General features: G+C 36.4%; 8 protein-coding genes across 9 annotated transcripts; 5 read left to right on the top strand and 3 right to left on the bottom strand.

Annotated features, from left to right (window-relative positions):
• The first annotated feature begins 1,246 nt into the window (after positions 1–1,246).
• On the top strand, positions 1,247–1,853 carry LOC106450492 (calcium-binding protein KIC-like). The gene has a single exon (XM_013892162.3). The coding sequence runs from the start codon at positions 1,388–1,390 to the stop codon at positions 1,766–1,768; it is 381 nt and encodes a 126-aa protein (XP_013747616.1). The 5' UTR covers positions 1,247–1,387; the 3' UTR covers positions 1,769–1,853.
• LOC106450491 (serine/arginine-rich splicing factor RS31) lies at positions 1,818–4,075 on the bottom strand. The gene is made up of 6 exons (XM_013892161.3): positions 3,837–4,075; positions 3,627–3,754; positions 2,785–2,897; positions 2,471–2,694; positions 2,119–2,385; positions 1,818–2,031 (listed from the first exon to the last, which is right to left on the bottom strand). Exons 2-6 carry the CDS (start codon positions 3,730–3,732, stop codon positions 2,001–2,003), a joined length of 741 nt encoding a protein of 246 aa, XP_013747615.1. The 5' UTR covers positions 3,733–3,754; positions 3,837–4,075; the 3' UTR covers positions 1,818–2,000.
• On the bottom strand, positions 4,007–5,836 carry LOC106450490 (AAA-ATPase At2g46620). Its single transcript, XM_013892160.3, has one exon. It carries the CDS (start codon positions 5,590–5,592, stop codon positions 4,186–4,188), a length of 1,407 nt encoding a protein of 468 aa, XP_013747614.2. The 5' UTR covers positions 5,593–5,836; the 3' UTR covers positions 4,007–4,185.
• A 4,855-nt stretch (positions 5,837–10,691) lies between these two features.
• Positions 10,692–11,799, top strand: LOC125608880 (nicotianamine synthase 1-like). The gene has a single exon (XM_048779469.1). It carries the CDS (start codon positions 10,802–10,804, stop codon positions 11,357–11,359), a length of 558 nt encoding a protein of 185 aa, XP_048635426.1. The 5' UTR covers positions 10,692–10,801; the 3' UTR covers positions 11,360–11,799.
• Positions 11,800–12,009: 210 nt separating this feature from the next.
• Positions 12,010–13,529, top strand: LOC106450488 (serine/arginine repetitive matrix protein 1-like). The gene has a single exon (XM_048779468.1). It carries the CDS (start codon positions 12,096–12,098, stop codon positions 13,266–13,268), a length of 1,173 nt encoding a protein of 390 aa, XP_048635425.1. The 5' UTR covers positions 12,010–12,095; the 3' UTR covers positions 13,269–13,529.
• A 1,891-nt stretch (positions 13,530–15,420) lies between these two features.
• LOC106450487 (protein TILLER ANGLE CONTROL 1) lies at positions 15,421–17,515 on the top strand. 2 transcript variants are annotated; one of them, XM_013892155.3, is made up of 6 exons: positions 15,421–15,542; positions 15,646–15,691; positions 15,909–16,234; positions 16,471–16,824; positions 17,084–17,216; positions 17,293–17,515. In XM_013892155.3, exons 1-6 carry the CDS (start codon positions 15,537–15,539, stop codon positions 17,304–17,306), a joined length of 879 nt encoding a protein of 292 aa, XP_013747609.1. In that variant the 5' UTR covers positions 15,421–15,536; the 3' UTR covers positions 17,307–17,515. The 2 variants fall into 2 exon arrangements, with proteins under 2 accessions (XP_013747609.1, XP_013747611.1); XM_013892157.3 differs by having other exon boundaries at positions 15,434–15,542; positions 15,915–16,234.
• Positions 17,516–19,697: 2,182 nt separating this feature from the next.
• Positions 19,698–20,738, top strand: LOC106450485 (cytochrome B5). Its single transcript, XM_022718992.2, has 5 exons — positions 19,698–19,766; positions 19,869–19,927; positions 20,018–20,133; positions 20,209–20,275; positions 20,367–20,738. The coding sequence occupies exons 3-5, from the start codon at positions 20,056–20,058 to the stop codon at positions 20,624–20,626; spliced, it is 405 nt and encodes a 134-aa protein (XP_022574713.1). The 5' UTR covers positions 19,698–19,766; positions 19,869–19,927; positions 20,018–20,055; the 3' UTR covers positions 20,627–20,738.
• A 993-nt stretch (positions 20,739–21,731) lies between these two features.
• On the bottom strand, positions 21,732–23,889 carry LOC106450484 (cytochrome P450 78A6-like). Its single transcript, XM_048779467.1, has 2 exons — positions 22,732–23,889; positions 21,732–22,544 (listed from the first exon to the last, which is right to left on the bottom strand). Exons 1-2 carry the CDS (start codon positions 23,698–23,700, stop codon positions 21,927–21,929), a joined length of 1,587 nt encoding a protein of 528 aa, XP_048635424.1. The 5' UTR covers positions 23,701–23,889; the 3' UTR covers positions 21,732–21,926.
• Between the last annotated feature and the right edge of the window lie 787 nt (positions 23,890–24,676).

Below are 24,676 nucleotides of genomic sequence, written 5' to 3'. Positions count from 1 at the left end.
AGACAGTCTCACATCCTCGAAGTCTTCCTGTAACCTCTGGAACACCTCGATCTCTGTCGCGAAAGCTGGCCAGTCCATCGGGTTTGTAGTCATATCCACTAAGTCCATGCAGTCCGTCTCAAACCGTACTGCAGTGATCCCTTTGTCTCTCATACATGAGGCTGCCCAAAGTAGCCCTTCCATCTCAGCGTGCAAAGCTGAGAGGTTCCTGTTACACGCCCGTAATCCGAAGTATTCTAATCCCATCTGATCTTTAAGACTCCACCCTAAGCCACTGACACTGCCATTATTGATCCATGATGCATCAATTTGATAAGTAGGGATTCGGGGTATCCAAGGGGACGTTGTCTCAATCTCTGTAGTGGACGGATCGTCCTGATCCTCATTTGCTTTCTCATTTTCGTTAGCCTTCCTCCAACATTCCGCCTCAAGAGACGCAAGTATATAAAAGAACTCTACTTTATACGAATAAATATTACAACTCAAATGGATCGAGTCAACTATACGAAATATATAAAAAACATTGGATATTTGTTTTCCTTCTTTCAGGCTAAGTATATAAAGGAACATGCACTCAATTTAAAAATGGTGAACTTCTGAGAAAGGTTTAGTTAAAATACATAGTTGAAACTTGAAAATTATCCATTAGCAGTAACAAAGGAATGAAACGGCGTGTTCTTTGGGATATACTTATAATGTTATAATCCAACTCAACTCGATCTTTTGGAGGTTAGAAACGTATTTATCGATGGGTTGGCTTGACCTTGACCAAATTAGTACAAAGCATAATCAACAAAGAGACGTTGATTATTTGTAAAATTAAGAAAAATTACTTGCTTAGATCTTTAACCTGAAGTATATGAATGAATATAGCGACGTGTCAAATTCAGACAAGAGATTACTTACCATTACGTCAAAGCAGAGTTAGGACTTGGACGGAGAAATAGACAAGTCTATCATCTGTCGTTATTATGTAAGAGAATCCAATTCCCAATAGAAATAAAACAAAACTCGTTAGAAACCAAGAAAAACGAAACTTCTGCCAAATTGCTTACCTATCTATGTCTCTTCCCTTTTGATAATTTAATACATAATAAGTGTCCTAATACGTCCAAGTCACGGCACTTGAGTAGTTTCTATGAAACTACTTAATAATCAGATGCCTTCAAACACGCTAAAACGCAACATCTTGAGAACGGATCACGTCCCTTTATTACTTCAACTCAGATTCCAACAACGATGGTTTCAAGAAGAGAGTTTATATACCACACGATTAGGTTCGAACGTGACAGCCACATCGGTACTAATACGCCACTCACTTATATATCTCTCCCTCGTTGGACTTAACTAATTCATTCAAGATACACATCACATTATCTCTTCTCTAATGGACCCACCAAGCACTAAACACTTTGTACTAGAAACTAATACTACGAAGATGGAGACTAAATACGAAGACATGCTACCGATTATGGCGGAGAAGATGGACGTTGAAGAGTTTGTATCAGAGCTATGTAAAGGTTTCAGTTTGCTAGCGGATCCAAAGAGGGATCTGATCACAACTGAGAGTTTACAGAGAAACTCAGGGATACTTGGGATTGAAGGAATGAGCAAGGAAGATGAAGAAGCAATGGTTAGAGAAGGAGACCTCAACGGAGATGGAGTTCTTAACCAAACCGAGTTCTGCGTTCTCATGGTTCGGTTAAGTCCCGAGATGATGGAAGATGCAGAGACTTGGCTGGAGAAAGCAATCAGCCAAGAACTCTGATGATGAAAAATCTTTTTCTTGTGCAATGTTTCTGAATATTAAAAATCTATTTAGGCAATGAACAAACTAAATGATTTAGAGAGAATCCAACCTTCAAATCGTTCACAAAGATATAATGTCATTATAAGCTACTTAAGAACTACAACCACATGTAGAAGAGCATAGCAACTAAAGTTCAGACTAACGTAGAAAACACAACCACTCGTAGAGACACATTCAGTAAACAGCTTCTTCAACCTCTTGCTCTGTATACAGGAGACCGGCTACACAGACAAAACAAAGAAACTTAGAATATAACAATGATCCATAACACAAACAGTTGTTAACAAGCCAAGTGTTGGTGTTATTACCTTCTGTATCTGTCATAACCGGGGCTCCTAGCTCTACCGTATTCAGGACTGCGACGACCATAATCTGGGCTTCTACGCCTTTCGTAAGCATCTGGACCCTTGTACCTGTCATACTCAGGACTGCGAGGACGGCCATAGTCAGGACTGGGACGCCTCCTGTACACTGGACTAGGAGATCTCCTTCTCGGACTAGCAGCGTATCTATCATCTCTCTCATCATCATCCCTCAAAGCATACTCAATGGATACAACCCTGTCCATCAACTTGCTGCCAACGGAGGGTAAACATGTAAGGGCAGGCATTATCTGTTAGAATCAGACAGGTGGTGAAAGTGTGTTGTTGTTGTTGTAACCTGTTTTGTGTAGATTCAAGGGCCTTGGTTGCATCTTCCTGAGTTGCAAATTGAACGAATGCGAAGTTGCGTCTTATGCGGACGTTGAGAACTTTGGCATAGGGCTCAAAGTGCCTCTCGATATCACGCTCTTTAGTGCGGATAGGGTCGAAGTTGATGACAAAGAGTGTCTTCGTAGGTCTCTGGTTTGAGGCTGCCTTTCCATGAGGCTTCCCACGTTCACCCTGAAAGCCGGAAGAAAACTTAGACCTCACTTCAAAAAAAAACAAACAGAGCATATGAAGTCATTAGAACAAAAAGAGAGAGATAGATACCTTAGCCCATTCGACAGAGAGCCTGCGTTTCTCATAGCCAAAAGGGATATTGTCAATCCCACGGATAGCATCCTCAGCATCACGCTCATCCTCAAAATACACAAAAGCATAACCTGCAAGAGAAAACACAAACACAAGGTAAGAAACCGCAGACAATCTGTTTCAACAGCCCACCGAATTAGCAATGAAGGAGATAAGTCAGCTCAAAGAAACCCTTTTTAGTTTTGAACCTAGAGAAAATGAAAACTAAATATATACATACAAGACCTGCATCAATGTGAAGGAAGGCTGTGGTGTACATAAAGATGCAGAGGCGATCCATGAAGTAGTAGAAAACAAACATGTGTAGTAGTTGTAGTCAATCAAAAGCTAATCAAAATCCAAATTATTCTTTTTTCAATTCTGAAATCTGAATGATTGCAAAGGCACTGCTTTCACCATTTCTGACAGTAGGAGTTCAGATATAGATAGGCATGAGAAGAGAAACAAAAGCAACGGATGATGGAGACATGGAAGAGCATGAAGAGAAACAAGGCAATCGATCAACGGATGATAAAGGTAGGCATGATTGCATGAAAATGTAATTTGCAAGCCTCCTGCCACCAAACAAACACTTAAAAAATACCAAAATAATCTTCATCTCTAGTTTAATACTACTGGCTCCTTGAGATAATTCTCATAACACTAATCAATGGCCTCAACCAAACAAACACTTAACATACTACTGGTTCCTTGAATTCTCCTAATACTAAATCCAGAATCATATATCAAATAGAACAACGAATCAACTTCTCCTCTAAACGATACAAGAAAAGAGTAAAGTTTGCGAAGGAGTTATCTACCAGACTTCATGTCAACGCGCTCCACTCTCCCGTACTTGCTGAACAACCGTTCCAGCTCCGATTGGCGAGTCTCGTACTCGAAGTTCCCCACGAACACCGGCCTCATACTTGCAGACGAAATCAAATCTCTGCAACACCAATCAAACCAAAACGTCAACGATATGATTCGAATATACTATCGTCCTCTCTGCGGGAAACTTCGAATTTTACCTTAGAAGAATCTTAGAAAAACCCTAGATGATGACGACGACGATGCTCGACGAAGAAGAACGCGGTTTTATAACGAGTGTGTTATTGACGATGCTCCATGACCGTTCGATCTAACTCGCATATCTTTTCCACCCTTCGATCTTTAAGGGTATTTGGGTAATTTTGATGAATATTGAATTAGGCTTTTTGTAACTGGCCCAACATGTTGAGTTTGGGCTTTCTCTTCGTATTGTCTTGCGAATTTTTTTGTACATTAACTAGAAAAAAAGGAGGGAAAAAAAAAAACATAGGAACATTCTCTATCACAGCCAATAACATTAATCCACGTGGCCGTTGACTTTTCGAAACTTTAATCCCTAGCCGCATCGTACGACTCAGACTTTCTACTGCTTTTGATTCTCAACAACCCATACAGCTTCCTGAACTCCTTCACCCCCGGCGAGCTTCCTCCTCCTCCTCCGCCTCCGCCGCCGCAAAGAGGACCGCTCATCTCGCTGGAAGCATCCTCCGATCTCCTCGAGCCGTTTTCGAGAAACGAACGCCGCACATTTCCGTCCCTCTGCAGAGCATTGATAACGTACTTGAGCGCACGAGTCGGGGAGCTGCGATTCGCGATCATCAGCTCCCCGATCTCGGCGGGGCTCAGAGACGCGCCGTTTTGAAAAATCCCTTCCACCTGAGGGAAAAGTTTGTGCTCCTTCACGCCCAAGTAGCTGTTGGCCAACGTTTTAAACGCCGTGAAGTCGCATAACGGAAAGTGGATGTGAACGTCGACCCGACCCGGTCGGAGCATAGCCGGGTCGATATTTTCTTTCCCCGTCATCGTGAACACCATGATCCGTTCATCCGCAGCGCAAGAGGTGAGAATACTATCGGTGAAATTCAAAATCCCCGAAACGCTCACAGCCGTCGATTTCGCTAACCGATCGAGATCCTCGATCACGATCACTGACTTGCCCCTCGTCTGTAACAGAAGCATCTTGAGATCCGAGTCGTCAGCTACCTTTGAGAGATCTACATCGTAAACATCGTAGTCAAGAAAATTCGCCATCGCCGCGACGAAGCTCGATTTTCCGGTGCCGGAAGGTCCGTACAAGAGGTAACTCCGTTTCCAAACGCGGCCGAGACGGTTGTAATACTGTTTCCCTTTGAGGAACGATTCGAGATCGGATTTGACTTTGTTCTTCAGATCCGTTTCCATTGCGATGTTATCGAACGTGCAAGGATGATTAAACGGAATCGATCTCCACCGTTTATTTTTTACGTTGATGAAAAGCTTCTTCAGCTCCGTGTTTCTCTGTTCAAGCTCGTCGGCCACTGTGTGTATATGCTGAAGATAAGGGCCGAGGATCCTCCGTTTATCGGCTTTACGTATCTTCAAAACGAAACTCTTGGCGCCGTTTTCGTCTTCTCCGTTGGTCCAACAAACTCTAGCGCCGAGGAACTCGTCTCCAACGACCTGGTTTCGATCCAAGCGGAGGACGATATCGTTTGACTTTTTCCCGGTGAAGAGGTTCGTGAAATCGGAATCCTCGATGGAGCTTAACGAGTTCAGATAGGTGTACACTTTCCTGTAGAGATGATTCTCTTGAACTTCGTTGAATTCGGGGACTTTGTAGTGCTGGTAAACGTGAAAGAGATCGACGATCGTCCTCCTCCATTTCTTAACCATGTGAATCAAACCGGTTTTGAATAACACGATCCTAACCAAGAACAGAACGATCCCCACACCAAGTAGCCATAGAATCCTCCCCATCGAAACGAACTTAAAAAACTCTGTTTCAAAGAACTCTCTCGCTTTTAGAAGGATATATATATTCCTATCGATGAAGGATAGTTACTCGGATTAGAGAATATAGAGATTAAAGTCATGGTCTGAGAATTGCGAATAGAAAACAGAGACGGAGTATTTTGACGGGATATTTAGAGGCGTGGAAGAATCATAAGAAAACTCTGAGAAAGAGAGACGTAAAGAAGGACTAGTAGGTATTGTGTATAAATATACAAAGAAAACGTGACGAAGACTGAGCAATCAATTGATAATACTGGTTTTTTTTTTTTTTTGAAAGAGTCAACAACTTATATTTACAGATACACAGGAAAACGAGATTTTGTATTTAGTTAATCTACTGAGAGCTTTGGTATTTTGTGTATGTTCATGAATCCTTTAATCAAAATTTTGAAACTAATTAAACGATACAAATTTAGTGTATTAAGAATTTGGTTGACTTACATTGTTAGATTTTTAAAATATATACACTCGTTTGACAAAGCAAGGAATTTTTTTTTCAAGTTCATGAGTAAAGAAAAAAAGAAGTAGAATTGTTTTTTAGCAACTCTAAAAATGTTAAAAAAAATTAAATTTCAGATTTTTGAATCGAATTTAAAATATCCTTGTGATTTTTCATTAATATTACTATTCTTTTGATTGGTATCATTGTGATTCTAGCAGTTTTGCAATAAAAACAATTTGTAAAGTTGATGACACTACAAATATTATGGTCTTCATGTAATACATATGTAGTAGTACTAGTGATATTTGATAGGGCGACTGAAGTATTCTTCGTTGTAAACTAGTTTTCACAAATCACAATTATCATGACAAAATATACTTGTAAAGTCAACTAGTTTTGTTCCTTTTGGCTATGATTAATTTTTTCATTACTCGAATATTCTACATAAAATAATTACAATCGGTTTGAAGGACAGAAGTTCATAGCTAATTCACTTAAGAAACAAGCTAAATTTTGGCTGTCATTTTCATTTTTATTTGTCAGAAAATCTGAGGTCGGCGCAAAGAGAAATTAAGTAACTTTAGTTTATAAATTTAACAAGCCGCATAACCCCTTGGAGTTTTGAAAGGTTTTAGTTGATAACATTTTAACTACCTCGTAAATGTTTAATATAAAAGTATTAGTCAGATTATTAAAATATGGATTATTGGACGCGATACTTTTTTTTTTTTTCAGAAGGCGGCATTTGTATAGTTCATGATTCATGATTATGCACAAAAGCTTAGTTTCCACTACCAACTAATATATCCCATGAATACATAAAAACATTTTATCATTTTATATACACAACATATTCAGTATTCCTCCGAAATAGCTAGCCGCATATATATCATTCTAGCACTAGAATATTCATCTAGTGGACCCTTTACGCCGTTATACATTTTCTTAACCTAATTTGTCTGCAACGTTCTAGTTCGGGTGGTTAAATTTTGATTAGCTGGAAAAGAGGGAAGAGGTTGTGTGTTCTAGATTATGCATTTCTTATTGTGCTCAAAGTTGGATATAGCGCGAAAATCGTGTAATTGTTAGTGTTGACCAACGAGAGTAGCTAAATCACATGTTGTTAATTAAAAAGAGTTATCTTGTAAAAAACAAGTAACATGAAATCCACGGCCTAATTTTCTACAGTTTTAATATGGAGTAATAATATAACTTGGTTATTGCATACTTGCACCCATAAAAGCCAAATACAAAGGAGTTAGCTGACCAAAAGTCCAAAACACCTTCTTTCACAAGGGGAGGGGGGGCGGGGTCGTACTAGGACAACATCGCAGCTTTCATAATTATTTAGTTTACAATTTCAAGACACCATGTGGCCTTTTTAATATTGCATGTGTATGGTGTTAGGTTGGTACACGGAATCAGCATTTCAATTTATTACGGCAAGGTAACATATCATGTAGGCTCTTATTCTCCTTAATCTATCAATCTCTGTTGTTACTTGTTACCATAATCTAACGCTCTTAAACCTTGACTTAGTTTGATTATACTGTTTATATATGGTTGTCTTGACTCCTGTTATCTTAGTCGTGCTCTGAACGTTACTTTCAAAAGATAGAGGCAAATTCTCGATTAAGACGTATGGTTCACGGAACAAGAAGACTCCTGTCCAAAACAGATTTCTTTGTACGTTTCTTGTAATTTAACCAAATTTTCATTAATTGCCCTTAAGATTTCAGTTTAAACCATAAATTACAATAATCCATGCATGATTTTTCTCTATTTTCACTTTCCCCTTTTTTGTATACAGCTGGAGAAGTATATAGTCGGACTCAAAACTCAAAAAATATTTTGAATGTTTCAGCATGGGAAATTTCAAATTCTAAAGTCATACACAACCCATACACGGTGTGGTCCAATATTAATAGTGATTATTACATTCAATGGAAATAAGACGTCTCTTTCCTTTCTTCTTGTAAATGCTGCTTTCGATATTTTTATCAGTTTTCAGCTTTTGCTTTACATGTTCTGCACTAATGGATTGTCTGTAAAGTTGTACCAATTCAATGTCATCGGTGTGTGCATTCATCATGATTCTTCTATACTATTTCTTCGAATTCCTCTTTACACACATTTTAAAATAGAACTTACCAATCTGGTTTATCCGATCTAAACCAAACTAAATTAAACCATAATCACATTTTAAATGATACAATTTGACCCCAAAAAAATGATACAATTAAAATATAGAGGATCTTATTTATAAAACTTTCACACACAAAAACGCATTTGGGTTCATTTCTTTTAATTTTAGCATATTTTGCATGTGCTTTGACTTGAAAGAAAGAAAGAAACTAATATATGCTCAAGATATTATAATACAGACTTAGAGTTATAACAACAACGTGTTTATTCACATTTAATCCGACTAAACCGTTCCATGTGTTTGGGAATTTTGACCATTCGAAGCAAAATTAACATAACTAAATTCTTACAAAGAAAACGTGTTTCTACGTGGAATTGTAACCGCATTTCTATGACATCGACTTAAATACCCTGATATTAGTCTGATATTAGTCGGAAAGTATTTCAAATTTGAATGAGGTAATGTAGTAGCCAGTCCATTTTATAATGCGTTTTTTCTGAAGTCGACTACGTAAAAAAAAAAACATTTTTTGTTGTTTATAGGAGAATGAATATAATGGGCCTTTACGCAAGTTACCGAACTAAATGCCTTTTTCTAAAACACCAAGTTTGCCTATATAGTATATGGCATCAAAAGCCCAACGTTTCTCCTAATTGTAAAAGACATTTGTATCATGTTTATTCAGTAAATGTGATGTTTGCTACACTTTGCTCCGTGCATAAACAAAGTTTGGTATCGTGGCCAATATTAGAGGTTCCACTGATTATCACTTGTTAACTACTCATCGTTCCTTATGTCACGATATATTAAACTTCAGATTAATTTGCTAACTAAATTTATATCCCTGGTTTTGTTGACCCTTTCAATAACACATTGACATACATCTAATTTAATTAGACTATAAACATGGGGTAAACATTGTGTATCATACTTATCTATTTTAATCGTTAGGAGTCATAATAAAATTCTCTCTTAGTAAGCATAAAACTTCAGCTGAAATGTGTAAAACTTGTTTTTGATGTACACATATAGTAATAATTTTATAAAATGCAAATTGGACTTAAATTTGTGATGGTATACTTGAGATAGGTCTTCTGATATCCAATAAGCATAACGTATAATACACTTCGAGACACTGTATCATATAAAAAAAGTTTTAAAGGAAAGAATTAGTGGCTTAGAGTAGTGACCAATACATTTTGAATTTAGGCTTTATGAATATGAAAAGAAAAGCTGACGAAGATGCTTAGCACAAACATACTTTCTTACTGGTTATCAGTATTCGATGTTTGGTTCTTGAAGTTTCCCTTTCCATGCATCTTATTAATCCCTGAATAAAGCTAACTAGGTGATAACCCGCGCCTTGCGCGGAATGAGATTATTAATTTCGTTATTTATAAGATAAAAAGATATTAAGTTTGTTTAATGTGGATATCAATTTGGTTATAGGTTGGATTTTTTGGACTTTTCATTGGCCACAACTTATATGTAGAGGTTGAGATATATGAATCATTATCATAGGGTGTCTATTCAATTTGAACTTATTTTTCAGACAAAAAAATAGGATTGGAGCCATCACAAAAGTGCAAGAGATTATCATGAAGGATGTTGTAGAAAAAATCTTATAACTAAAAATACATTTTCATGTTTATGATCACCAGAGGTTTTTTTACTTTCGCTAATCTTCCACATAGACTTGTACGGTTTCAAATCTGATACATCAGTTATCTCAACCATTATAGAAGAATGAGTGAAGAATGCTCAAGTTTTGTGTATAGGTTATGAGTAAGAAAGATGGGAGACACGTGTCATATATAGGTTTATAAAAACCTAATGTAAGTCACGTTGATCGCCGAAAAAAATAAATTAATGTCATATATTTGTGCCTTGCTCAATATAATACGATGTATATATTGCCATAAACCAAAGTTTCGAAATATATACAAATCCTCTATCATTAATCAACCTTGCCAATCAGTCAATGTAGCATAATCCATTTCAAAACAAAGATTAACTGTTTCTGATATAATAACAAACTAATTTTAAATTTTGGTTTAATAGTGTTAACCATAATAATAGGGATTAATTTTAATTTTGAAAACGTTTTTATTATACCGAATGAAACGCTAAGCATTAAACCATACCAGAGCTTAGCGTGTACATCCCTGTTTCGGTTTAACACTCAAGAATAGAGTGTTTCTTTATTATACCAAAAAAAAACTTGAGTGGGATGAACGTATCTCGTGTGTTTCTTAGGTGTAGCGTTTTTGCAACTCTCTCAAAAGTTGACAGTTTCTTTGGTGTTGCGTTAACATATAATTAAAAAATGTGTTAGGTAATGTCTCAAAGCTGTTAAAAATTATTAACTATTAAATGGAAAAGACGAAACAGTAATACTCCAATTAAAGATCATGAAAAAAAACGCTATTCCGGTTGTAAACGTTTTCTTCATACATATAAATTTTGGAGCATATAACTGTTTTTTTGTCATCCACACAACATGGAAACACGTAAGATGAAAGTATATTATTGTGATCACCATTAAGAGTATTGAGACCAATCCCAAATCTCATTTTAGTCTTGGCATGGCTTGCCAAAAGGCTCATTTCGAGATGCAAATTCTCGACTTGTCTAACAAAATCTCCAATCTCAAGAGCCTTAAACCTTCCACTTATATCGACAATTTGTTCCAACAGCTCATGTCCACGTGCTTGCCTACGGACACAAATATCGAAGTTGAAAAGTTGTGCCCAAAAGTCCAAAACATCAGAACCAATCTCATCAACCTACGTAGTGAAGATATAGGGTATTCAGAGCAACACTACTCTACGGTCTTCGGATCTCTCGAAGAAAACCCACTTCACCATTTAGATCTCTGCCCTTACTACACTAACTACCTCAAACTGAGCAAGGTCGAGTTTGATCTCCTCATGCTACACACGAGCCATGTCCCAACCAAGATCGTGTTTGTGGCCTCCGGTGTGTTGCCCTTCACATCCATCATCTTAGATATGTCCCACCTCCCAAATACGACGTTCGAGAACTTTGACATCGACCCTCAAGCCAATTCACTTGCCTCCCAACTTGTCTCACGCGATACTAATCTTTCTAGTTTTAACATATCTCGTCTGTTTTATAATTGAAGTAAATAAGGAAATAAATTGTGAGAAGGTTTATTTAAGCGACACGTAGCAAATGTAGTGTGAAAGCATTAAATACAATGCATCTCTTTTAATATATAAGGGATTGCCCAAAAATGAACATAAATAAAATAATATTCCACCGTTCGTATAAAAGGTATACAAGGGTTGGTACATTTAACATGATTAATTAGCCGTCAAATCGAAAAAGAGGAGATTATGGGAATAAACGTGTCTCACACGTGGAGAAGCACGACTCTCCTCAAGTGTTAATTAAAGTCCATGGTTCTAAAAAAAACTTTATGGTTTAAACATATGCATTGTTTTTTCATGTGCAAAGGTACTATATATTGTAAAGATTTTGTTCTGCATGCAGATTTAGTCGTCTTTTGTGTCGGCGACTACATGCAGACCATATTTTTTTCCGGACATAGGAAAGAAGATAGAATCTAAATTAAAAACTTATTAACGGTGAAAAAACAATTTATAGGAAAAGCTTGATAATGAAACTTAACGATTGATACTAGTCGTAAAAATGTGGTTTTTGCAAGCTGGAAATCTTATTGCATGGATCTGATACCTTTCTTCTCCATTTGCTTTTTTTCTTTTCATGTTTCTCGTGTTTCCTTTTTCTTCAACAAACTTGTATATATATATATAAGTTTCTGGTTACATAATATGAATCGTTCCATCGTGTTTTCACTCTAATAACATCTTCCATTTCAAAATTTATAAGATAATGTCTAACGTTCGTCCATGGTTCCGTCTCTCTAGCATCGCTAGGCCTACATCACAAGCCTCAAGCGACCCACCTCCACCTCCTCAACCCCGACAAACCACTCGCCGTCCGGTCGTAGTCAGAACGCCGGCAAGACAACCGTCACCTCCACGTCAGCAACAACCTCCTTCTCCTCCACGTCAGCGTCCTCCCCCTCCACGTCAGCAAACACCTCCTTCACCTCCACGTCAGCAAACACCTCCTTCACCTCCACGTCAGCGAACACCTCCACGTCAGCGAACTTCCCTTCCACGTCAGCGAACACCTCCACCTCCTCAAGAGCGCTCTCCATATCATTCACCGCCGAGCCGCCACATGTCACCACCGACCCCACCAAAGGCTGCGTCTCCATCGCCGCCACCACCACCGCCTAGGTGGTCATACACGCCGCCGCCACCAACTCTCAAGGAGGTTCAAGAAGCTTTACCACCGCGAAAGCCAACTTCACCACCGAGTCCAGCTCATTCGACTCGGTCAGTAGTAAAACCTGAATCAGAGACTTCTCGAAAAGCGCCATCACCGAGAGCACTCTCTCCTTACACTCTCCCACCTCCTCAGTTACATTCCGAACGTGAAACAACTCAGAAAAACATTGTCACAGCCGAGAAAACAAACCAACTCCAAGAACCAAACCACCATAACCATAACCCTAACCATAATCATCAAGGCAACAACACCAAGAAGACTCCACGTCAGCCATCTTATTCCGAATCCGAAAACATAATGCGCTCTCGAGTCATCACCATTGCAGGTGAAAATAAAGGTGCTGTAATGGAGATCCTACGTTCTCCTTCAGGCAACAAAACCGGAGGAGCGGGACGACATTCCTCTAGGGGTTTTCACGGCACGGGAGAGAAGGGACGGCGAGTTCAGAGTAGCAGCAGCAGCAGTGATGAAGGGGAAGGGAAGAAGAAAGCGACGAAGAACCATAAGGCTAATAATAGTAATCTCCCGATGAGAGCATTTATAAACAGTAACGTCCAGATGATTAACAACTCTATCGTTTACAACTCGACGGCGACTCATCACGATCCTGGCGTTCATCTTAAAATCTCTAGGAAACCTGGCTCCGACAATGGTTTCCACGTCAAGGACTACACGTACGGTAAAAATGGGGGTGGATACACCAACTAATAAACTAAAAGATATCTCCGGAAAAAAAAATGCTCAAGGTTTTGTGTTTACATTGTAATAAAATTCAATTTGATTAAATAAAAATAAAGAATAAGAAAATATAAGTGGGGTTAGTGGTTTCTGATTCTTCTCTAAGCTTTTGGAAACCCCACTTACTTATATGGAGGCTTTGATTCGTTTTATTGAAACGTTTTTCTTTTTTACTTGTAAACGGTTCCCTCTGACATGATCAATGAGATATCGATTTTATTAAGATAAAAATCATGAAATTGTTTCATATTCACTGCATGGGCCCTTATGATTCTTAAGGCCCAATTTATACTGGACAGGCCTATCTTGCACTTGAGGTTTTGACTTTTGGGCCTATGTATACAATTTGTATCTTGATAGATAGGGGTAACGATTTGGATAATATATTCCAAAAGGATATGGTCACCAGACACCATCGACAAACTTACGTGAAAGAAACATGGAACTAATCATGTTACTAATCAAATGACCTTCAAATCAGTTCAATTAACTTCTGCTAAATTTTCTAATGTCTAGTTTCGTGTGTCCGTTACGAGTCATAAACCGTAAAGCGCAGCTCATGCTTCGATAAATCCGCAGGCACCCTTTTATTTACATAAATATCCTACAAAATATCCTATAAATATCCCAACGTATTCGTATACTTCATCCACTTAATGATATCTGTTTGATTATACATACTGTTGAGTAAACAAGGGAAAGAAAAATGCATGATATAACGTCTCATCTCAATGTCCTATTATATGAATAGTATTAGTTGTTTTTAGAGACAGTAAGTCGTCTAACAGGTTGATGAAAATAGTTTTCCTACTAAATGAAGACTGTATATTATATGTAGACGTTTATATAAGTATTTTATTGGATATTTTAGTATTTAAAACTTCTATATATTTATTATTTTAAAAAATAGCACTACCTTTTGGTGTACATAAACACTACCACAATGCTTTCGAAAAGTTGTGTAAGAGAACTAAAGTGATCATATTATTAGGCAAAAGACAACAAAAGCTTAGGAACAAGATGCAAGTGACAAGGAGAAAGGAGGGTGAAGTGTGTGTGGGGTTATTGTGTTATACTTTAAAAGCTCGGGGATACTTTGCATGTGCATGATTTGATGATTTAATAGGTATCCAACGACCTTGCGATTACCTAATACTAATAGTGATGATACTATAGTTTCTTTATCAAACCATTAAACACCGACGAAATGGGGAGAAGCTGGATTAACAGTAAAATCGTAGTTTCTTTTGTGGGGTTTGTACCAAAATCCATCACAAAATGGTAATGGAGACTGGAGAAGAAGTTAACTACATTGATTCGACTAGGTTGGATCCACCGTTGCTAAAATGAATTTTTTTTTTGGGTTATGTAGGAGTAGTTTGGATCTTGGATCCTAATATTTCTCTTGGCCTCGAACAAACTTTTGATGGTATCAGTGACACAACGTAAAACATTCGTTCCACTGCACGACATCACCTAGTCTATGGTTGTAACCGGTAACAAATCAAAGAAATATATGGCATGATAGAAATTATTATTTCTGAAATTTAATGGAATGAAATCAACATTTCATTTATTCCAAAACGTTTTTGATTTGGAATGATTTTTTAAATGATAGTTAATTTTTTTTTTTGAATAGTATGGAATGTTATGAAATGAAATAGAATATATATTCCAGTTTTTAATTGTAACTAGTAAATTTTTTTTTAGAATAAAAATGAACTAAACATTTAGAAAGTTTTAATTCCAAAAAAATGCATTCTAGTTGCAGCCTACAACTTGTGGTGGTACAAAATTGTTGAAATGAGAATTATTGAAATAGGATATCTAAACTGTGACGAAAATTGATTGAAACCAAAACTATCGCTTTTGTGCAACGAATTGTTCCTTCAGTGTCAAATAAAAACGATAAAGCATTGAAAGCAACAGAAGCCTACCAACAATATTACAAGAAATGAACCAAAGGAAGGCCAAGAAGGCAAAACTGGAGATGATTATAATACTATAAGTTATCAGGTCAAAAAGTAATTTATTAATAATCGAGACCAGATAAGCACTAGACCACTTACATGTGGCACCTACTGATTGGTATTGTCTCCCAAAACTCAGACCTATCTCACCCACTGTCCATTTCTTGACACGTGTCAGGAGCTTAAACACTCCCCTTGAGTGTCCAATAAATTTCTCATTTCACACTATTCGTTTGCTTCAAACTCTTCACGAAGAAAATATAATACTATGACGGTACGTAATGTTTTTAGTCATTCATTCACTTGTATGCATTTTTAGCTCCTTTTTTATAGCTCGGCGTATATAATATCTCTGTTTTTCTGGATTTTCTCCGAAGATCTTTAACTGGGTGCAGAAGAAGCTGCACCAAAATGTCATCAGAGGTTAGTTCTTTTGTTTTATTTTTTTTCTTCTCCTAAATCAGTATTTTGCTTATCAGAAGTATCGCGTGCTTAATTAAATAGTAGTTTTATATACAATCATGTGGTTCCCTGTTTATTATTTAGTTTTTATTTGGAACATATATATACTCTCGTGTTACAAAAAGCATAGTTTTGGTCCAAGCTGTATTTAGAAACATGTATTTTCATGTGGTGAAAGAAATAGATGGTGTGGCGAAAAGCGAGAAAAAGAAGAGAGGTGAAGGAACAAGTGAGATAGAGAAGAACACGAAAGCTATAATGGATCAGGTTGGGTTAGTGGATGCTCTTGATAACTGGTTCGATGGAGTTCTCACCATCGGCACATTTGGTTTTGACACTTTGAAATTTCAAGAAGAAGCCGAAATAGATGATGGTGATGAACGCGAGAGTGTGGGTTTGGACTATGTGGTAATCGATGGTAGCATCATCAAGAACGTCAACCAAGAGTCGGACCCTCTTATCTCCAACGAGAATAAGGTTTATGATCATCATGAGGATTTAGAGGTATGTGCGTATAATGATAAGCTATATTTTGACAACATCTTTTGTTTTGAATATGAATTTACAACTTCAAACATTTTATCACCGCATTTTGTATAGGTATTTTTTTTTTATCTTAACTCAAATACTGATGAAATAATTGATGGTCATATACTTCTTTCATGAAAAACGATATTCTAAAATTAATTAGCTCAATCTTCTGATAGATTGATTTCCTTGAGATCTATCGTATTATATAGGCATTATGCATTAATCACTTTGAGTCGGTCAAAACGGTTGAAAGGGCGGTGGTCGTGGCCGCGGCCGCGGCGGAGACCGAGGTGGAGCCGGAGAAGAAGAGGACAACACTAGCCGAGCTTTTCATGGAAGACCGAGTAAAAGACGATGATACGAAGCATGACAAGAAGAAACCAAAGAACCGTAATCTTGATGTTGATGGCCAGGAGATTAAATATCATAAACAAAACGGGTCAAAGCTGCCTAGTAAGTTATCGTTTGCTAAGAAGATGATCATTACTAAGTCCAAAGATACAGAAGACTCGCGTCCAATCAAGAACGAGCATGACTCGCGTCCAATCAAGAAAGTGCATCAGGTAAATATTTTATTTTGATTCCACAACATTGATGATGATATAAAAATGTATTACATGTGCCTGAATTATGCAAGCAAAACGACGTCACGTCACGTCAAGCTCAAGTTGATGTTTCATGTCTGTTATTATTATTTAGTATCTTTTATCTGCATGTCTGTTGTTGTTAGTATCACTTGGTTGCTTCGTAAGTGTACCTATAGGTGTGTATATATCCAGTTGATGTGTACAATTACAACATCATTTATATCTATGATTGTAGATGATAAAGAGGATGTTAAAGAAGAAGATCCATCCAGATATGGATGCGAGTAAGGCGTCTAAAAAGGACGGTCCATACAAGCCAGCCCTGAATTGTGAAGCTCTCGAGACACTTTATCTTCTTAATGTTCCAGGTTCCTCTTTTTGAATTATTTACATAATTAGCGATCAATAGTTATCTTTCTTTTAATCATCTGCGCTGTTGAACAGATTGCGTGGCTTAGAAGTCTCAGAACGACGTCGTACGAGAGCAATTACTGGACGTATGATTTTCATATTATATGTGATTTCTATTTTCTTTTGTTTTTTGAGAGTGTTCGTATCGTTAAGAAGTATTGTTTGTCTTTCACAAAACCACTACGGAGTTGTTACCGTTTATTTCTGTTTTCCGCATATTTTATTTTATTATTATATGTGACTACGTGTTTTTATTCTTCATGCATCGTTCTACAAGTTTCTCTGTAACAAAACAAATTCGTCCTGTATCAGTCTGAGGTATTATTCCATTATGTTTCTTTTTGTAACAAAGTATTATTCCATTGTGTTATAGCTTAGTCAGTCTATAGGTAATTTGTTAAAATGTCATAAATTAATAAAAAAATTGAACCTATCCCAAAGATTTTGCATTTATTTTCACTGATGAAATCTCATTGTCATTGCTAATCATCGACTTCTGCCAATTACATATTATAGAATATTTCTTCCTAAAAATAAACAACTTGCCCAACAAATCAATACTATTAAATTAGGATCATGACCCATTGATATATGTTGTGTCCAACTTAAATTATAACTCATCTAAATATTAAACGAATCTAGCATCTTTCAATACTAATGCACGCTCTTATTATTTTTATTTTTTTGTTTGAAAAAAGCACGATCTTATTCTTCAAGAGCAATTATTTTTCTCTGTCCAGTAACCACTTCTATTTATTGATAACCTTTTTACACATGATTTCTCATCATCATCCTAACACTAAACGCTTATTGAGCAAATGTTAGTGTTGTGAACAGAAAATGATGATAATCCCACCAACACAAACGAGGTATACTAATTTCTGAAGAATCATGGTTATAATGTAATCTAATTTGATAAACCCAGCTTAGCGAACTGGGTTGATAAAACCCATTTTACAGTAACTCATCGTAAACATCTAAGTCGAAGTAATCGACCAAAAAAAAAAAATTTATTACCCTTTTTCAGATGTTTTATAAAAAAGTCATGTTCGAGAACTCGGCCTCGACAACCGATTAGTCGCCAGAAAATCATGGAGTGGTCAGCAACCATGGTGATTTGGTGTTAATTGAGAAATAAATAAAAAACTGAAAGAACTCAATTTTTTTTTGTAGATTTTAAGCTTATAATCACATGTATACTTTAGATTCGTTATATTGTGACTGAAACCTGCAGGAATAACAAGAGAAATCAGCGAAAAATGAAAACATTTCTTATCCTATTAAATTAAAATAGAATTTATTATTTAAAAAAAGATTAATTTAGCAAAATAGCATCTTGGAATTTTAGATTTAAATATTTTATACAAAATTATAAACAATGTATGTTACCATATTTAATATTTTTTACAATGTTTTGAAAACTGTCTCCTGACATTTACTCTACATTGTAGATGGATCAATGGTCAAACCGGTTAAGCGGGTTTTAAATTTTAATTCAGTTTTAAATTAAATAGCTATATATGTATAAGTGCAATCATAAAATTATTTTGATAAAAATTTATATTATTGTTGGAATCTAAAAATAAAATGAGAAATTCAAAAATTAATATAAAAATATGATGAGACTAATCTATTTAGATAGATATTAGAAAACACTATAAAATTTTATGTTTTTTTTAAATCATGTTTCATTTATTTTTAACTTGAATTCGAGAACCCGAGTTTTGATATTGAATCGAATCACCAATTTTAATGAGTTTGACCCATTTATGACTAGATTTGTCAGTTTAATTTAAATCTGGTTTTAGCATAATCTTGAACGGCTTAAAAGAGCGGATCACAGTCCAGCTGGTCCAGTCCGCTAACTCAAATATGGGTTTTAGCAAAACATATCGTCTTCCATATGTAGAAATTTTCATTACCAAAAAAATATTTAACACATGTACAGAAAAATAAATCATATGTAAACAAATCTAATACCATTTTCCAAAACTTTGAAATTTAAATGTTACAAATGATATATCCTATAAAGTAATTGACATTATTCAATCATAATATAGGGTAAGTATGTTATGATAAGGGATAACATAGGATTACTTCTATAGGTGCCGATTTTCACAAAACCTCTTACTAATAATTTTAAAAAATATTTTACACAAATATGACTACATAGAAAAATATAAATATGATTACAAAGAAAAACACAAATATAAAAATTAACTTTTTTTTTTAAACAAAAAATATACCCGCCCTTTTGAAAGGGCAGGTCAGAATCTAGTACTATTTCTAAAGTAGGAAAACCTCTTTTGCGTTATTGGGCCTGGTGAGGAAAAGTAACTTTGAGGCTTAAGTTTAAACAAAACGAAATAATGATGGTGGACTTTCGGTATATTTAGTTACGTGATATAAAAACGTGAAGGACTTCACCAACCTGAGGTCGCTGAGCACTTTGACGCGTCTCAGCTACCATTTAATTACAATCATCATATTCTTCACGTTTCATTATGGTAGGTACCATTTTTTACATTTCTTTCAACGCCTTAACCTATTTAGTAATTGTAATGTAATCAAAAATCAAGAAATAACAATATTCAAGAGTTCTTTCACAGCTTATAATATAAACAGACCGCGTGTGGTCTCGAGAAGTTGCGCTTTGTTCCATCTATAGGTTCGTAATCGTGGAAACTCTTCCCTTCAATTGCTTTCTTGATTTTGTTTCAGTGTTATATATTTGAAGTCTAATGAAACTCTATTTCAGGTTAATTAACTTCTAAGCAAGAGCAACAGAGTGATCAAATGGCGAATCTTATTTCGTTTCATGATGTGGCTAAACATAAGTGCAAGAATGATTGTTGGATTCTCATCCACGGAAAGGTCTATTTTTCATGAATCCATTGTTTTTTTCTTAGTCTTCTACTATGTATGAATCTAAAACAAGTGTATCCACAGGTCTATGACATCAGCAGTTTCATTGACGAACATCCTGGCGGTGACAATGTTCTACTCGCCGTCACCGGTACGTACAAATAATTATTGGTTTAATCCGTTTTTTCCATTTCTTTTGGTTTACGTAACTGTGTGAATTTATTGACAACTTACTAAAAAAGGAAAGGACGCGTCGACTGATTTCGACGATGTGAATCATAGCAATGAAGCAAAAGAAACGATGAAGAAATATTGTATCGGTGACGTTGACAAGTCAACGGTTCCGGTGACGGCGAAGTATATTCCGCCGTGGGAGAAAGAATCTACGGCTGAAACCACAAAAGAAGAAACTGGAAACAAGATGCTTGTATACTTGATTCCTCTCTTGATTCTCGGCGTTGCTTTCTTTCTCAGATTCTACAACAACAAGCAGACAAGTTAAAAGATTGATGTTGGAACTTGGAAAGAAACATCCATCACATAGTTTCATATTGTTGTAATAGTATTATTTTGGTCTTGTGCGTTCGTAATAATAATGGTTTCTTATTCAAAAAGTTGACCCGTGAATGGGAGTTCAAGCTTTTATTTCTTTTTGTAACAGCCGTAGCAAACAGGCCAGTTTTTGATATGTTATAAAAAAAAACAATCAACTAAAATAAATTTCATTAACCAAAAGATGAATGGGTGAGGCAAGCTCAATTAACACCAAGTAGTAGTTCGTTATATTGTATACAACTGTACATATGCAAAGAAAAAACAAGTAGAAAGTAAGACAGATATACAACTTCTCAAAGGAGGAAGGAATGGGCGTGATATATATAAAATGAGGTTATTGTATATATGTTTACTATAAAGATATGAAACCCACATGTATAATTTCAACTTACATATTGTCTGTTAATATTTCTTGGCACTTTATGGATACAAAGATCTGAAGAATGTTGTAGGTTTTAAAACTTATCAATTGATTTGACCTATTCGATTTCACAATGTAATTATAATTAATTTTTTTTTGTCATCGATTTTTACAGACTCATACTTGTTCTCGAAGTGATGTTCTTTTCATGCATAGTATTTGGATATTCGAATAAAAAATCTGAGAATATTATTCTTAAGTCAATATTTGCTGTCAGGAAATATATTTTATTTTCTTTAAATATTCAAAGCGTTGATTACATGTGCTGGTTAAATATTATATAAAAAGTAAAGAAATCCCAGAGTGTGTATACTCTGAAAGATCATTTCCGTAATCACGAAAAAGATTTTATGGTTTTTTCTAACGACACAGATTTTATAGTTTTATATACGATTGCAATCTTGATTTTTAGAATTTTTTCATAAAAGAATGTGTTGAGTTGTATAGCTTAAGGAGAACTAATTTGCCAGGGTCGAAAACCTGCGGGTTGTATTTTTAGAATTGACTAGGGCGGCATCTATATTTGAAGTATACAAAGTTACAAACGCATGTGGTTTTTGGACTAACCACGGTGATTTTTTTAATTACCTTATACGATAGTAAATAAATTACGTTTTAGACACTAATCAAGAACATAACAATATAAATTACTTTTCATTGTATTTACAACATAGAGACACATCACTCACCTTTCATACTCACAAATCACACACACACACAAACACCACACGTATATATAAGAATGTTAGTTCTAATTAAAAAGCTGCTTAATTAGTTAATACATTGTTTCCATTAATTAGAAACCTTCCATTTTCTTATAAGTTTTTTAACTGCGCCTACGACGCACTTGAGCAGCAAGAGGGGTAGCCATCTCACATGAAAGCCTCAGCTTCTCAGATAAGTCAACACCGTTTCCAACAGACGATCCCCATTCAAACTCATGCAACAGCGTCGCGGTCCAGAACGTAACGGTAGTCAAACCAAGATTCTTCCCAGGGCAGATCCGACGACCCGACCCAAAAGGCGCTAGTCTCAAGTCCGACCCTAGAACCGAGAACTCCACCTCACCTTCTTTCGCTACGAACCTCTCGGGTTTAAACTCCAAAGGATCAACCCACACGTGTGGATCATGCGCTATGGCCCACATGTTCACCATTGCTGTGGTCCCCGCCGGAACAAGACAACCATCAACTATCGTGTCTGTTATGGCCAAACGGGCCCACGATAGTAGTGGGCCTGGAGGGTGCATCCTCAGAACTTCTTTCACCATAGCCGTCAGATACGGAAGTGAAACCAAGTCAGACTCATCGACGGCTCTTGATTTTCCGACTACCGAATCAAGCTCGTTCTGTACCGTCGATTGAATATCTGGATGAAGCACCATCCTAGCGAGGATCCACTCGACTAAAACCGCAACTGTGTCTGTTCCTCTGAATATCATTTCCTGTAATAAAAATATAACGAGAATAAATGCAAATTCTTTAGTATTTAATTATTTACTACTTTATATAGAATCTGTTGATAAATATTCTAATGCTTTATTTATCCCATCACATGTCACATTCCATCTAAAAATTCATGTTTTTTTCCGGAATTTCTAAAGCAATATTTAGATTATAAAAATTAATTACCCAAAGAACAGCAATGATGTCAGGGTCGGATAATTGATCCGAACCATGGAGGGAGAGCAGGACGTCCACGAAATCACGAGGCGAGTCACCGGTTTGTCTACGATGCTCAGATATAATCCGTGATACAAACCGGTTTACCTTTGGTACGAGTGCGGAACATCTAGACCGGATTCTCTGTGGATCAAATTCCGATAACCAAGGAAGGTGATCGGTCCAATTCAATTCTCCGAGCAAATCATAGCCTTCTTCGACCAACTCACGTAACTCAACATGGTCTTGATCAAGCTCGTACTCTTGTCCGAAAACAGAACACATCATGTTGCTAAGCGACGCCGTTTTGAGCAGCTCACGAACAAAACAGAGCGCGTTAGTACTGCTCTGTTTCTCGAGCAACCCCACCATCTGGCTAGCGATCACCCGCCTCTGCGTTTCGGCTCGTTTGATTTGTTTAGGACTGAAGAGGTGGTTCGAAGCGATCCTTCGCAGCGTTCGCCAGTAAACCCCGTGTGGCGCGAAACCAATCGCCCGGTTAAACATCAGAGAGTAAGCTGATTCCTTAACCGGCCGGTCAGCAAAAATTGGACTATTCAGAATCTCTTTAGCCACGTCGGGGTTGCACGTGACGATCACGCGTGTCTCGCCTAAGCTGAAAGCCATGAGGCGTTTGGCTCCGTATCTCTCAGCTGCTTCCGCTATTCGGTGGTGAGCTAGAGTGCTGGACATGAGAGACATGCTTCCCACGAAAGGGAACCCTCTTGGACCGGGAATAACCGTTCCGGTTTTGTTAGTTAACCGGCGAGAGAGGTGTTTGCCCCATGCAGGTCCACCGGGATAGGTCCAGAAGAAGAGAGAGAAGGCGAGCCATACTATTACGATGGCAAGGAGAGAGAAAGCGAGACTGGTTTGGCTTAGACCGCTGCATTTGGACAGAAGGGCAAAGATCAAGGAGCTTTCGAGTTCTGTAGCCATGGGGGATCAAAGGAATGCAAGTGAAGCTATAAGAGAGAAGGGAGAGAAACTAAAGGAGAGTGTCTTTTGGTCTGTGGGGCTTAAAGATCAACAGATAGCTTTGGTCTTTATATAGAAAATCGGAACTCCTTAAAATAAATGCCAACATTTATTTATGTATTTGTATAGTACTATCCCTAGTATATATTGTCTTTTAGTATATAATTTAGAGGAACATTTTTTCTTAATAATATTTTGTGTAGTTGTATTTATTTTATTGTCTCTCTCTGAGCCTGCGGTAAGAATGTGTTCATTGTTCGACAAATTTAGTTTTTGTTTTGTTATTTTACATTTTACGTTGTAAATTTATTATTTCGACTATGCTAGTCTTTTTTAGTCAAAAAAACTAGTCTAGTTTAAAAAAAACAACTACTTCATATGTTTTATATTGAGTGTCATTTTAGATTCACGCACATAAATTAAGAAAATATTTAATTTTGTATATTTTCTGTATAAAAACATCATTATCCATATACCTAATCATATTTTAACCAATAGAAAAATAAACTGGAAAATAAAGTTAATAAATTGTGCATTGAAATACTAAAACGATATTTATTTTGTAACAATTTTTTTTTACAACGATACTTAATATAAAACGGAAAGAGTATAATAGTGTATCTGACGGCTAACTTTGCAAGAAAAAAAACGAATTTTACATATGTATGGCCAAAATATAGTTTAAAAGATATTTTTCTAATTTTGGAAAAAATGTTCATAGTATTAATATAACATGTTCATATTTGAGATATTTAATATAAGTACAAAAGGTTATTAAAATACTCTTTCAAGAGGTTACTAATACTGTGCTGATAGTTAGCTAGTTAATTAGGCTTCCCAAGCTTGATTCCGTTAGAATCGATCGACGTCGATTGTGAATCTCTTTTGTGTGAATATCTTATATTTAACAAATTGAAAGTGCTTGTAGATTTGATTC

The sequence above is a fragment of the Brassica napus genome, chromosome A5 (assembly GCF_020379485.1).
Source record: "Brassica napus cultivar Da-Ae chromosome A5, Da-Ae, whole genome shotgun sequence".
Lineage (NCBI taxonomy): Eukaryota > Viridiplantae > Streptophyta > Magnoliopsida > Brassicales > Brassicaceae > Brassica > Brassica napus.
Note: the sequence above shows the minus strand (reverse complement) of the source record. Positions and strands in the feature narration are given on the sequence as shown.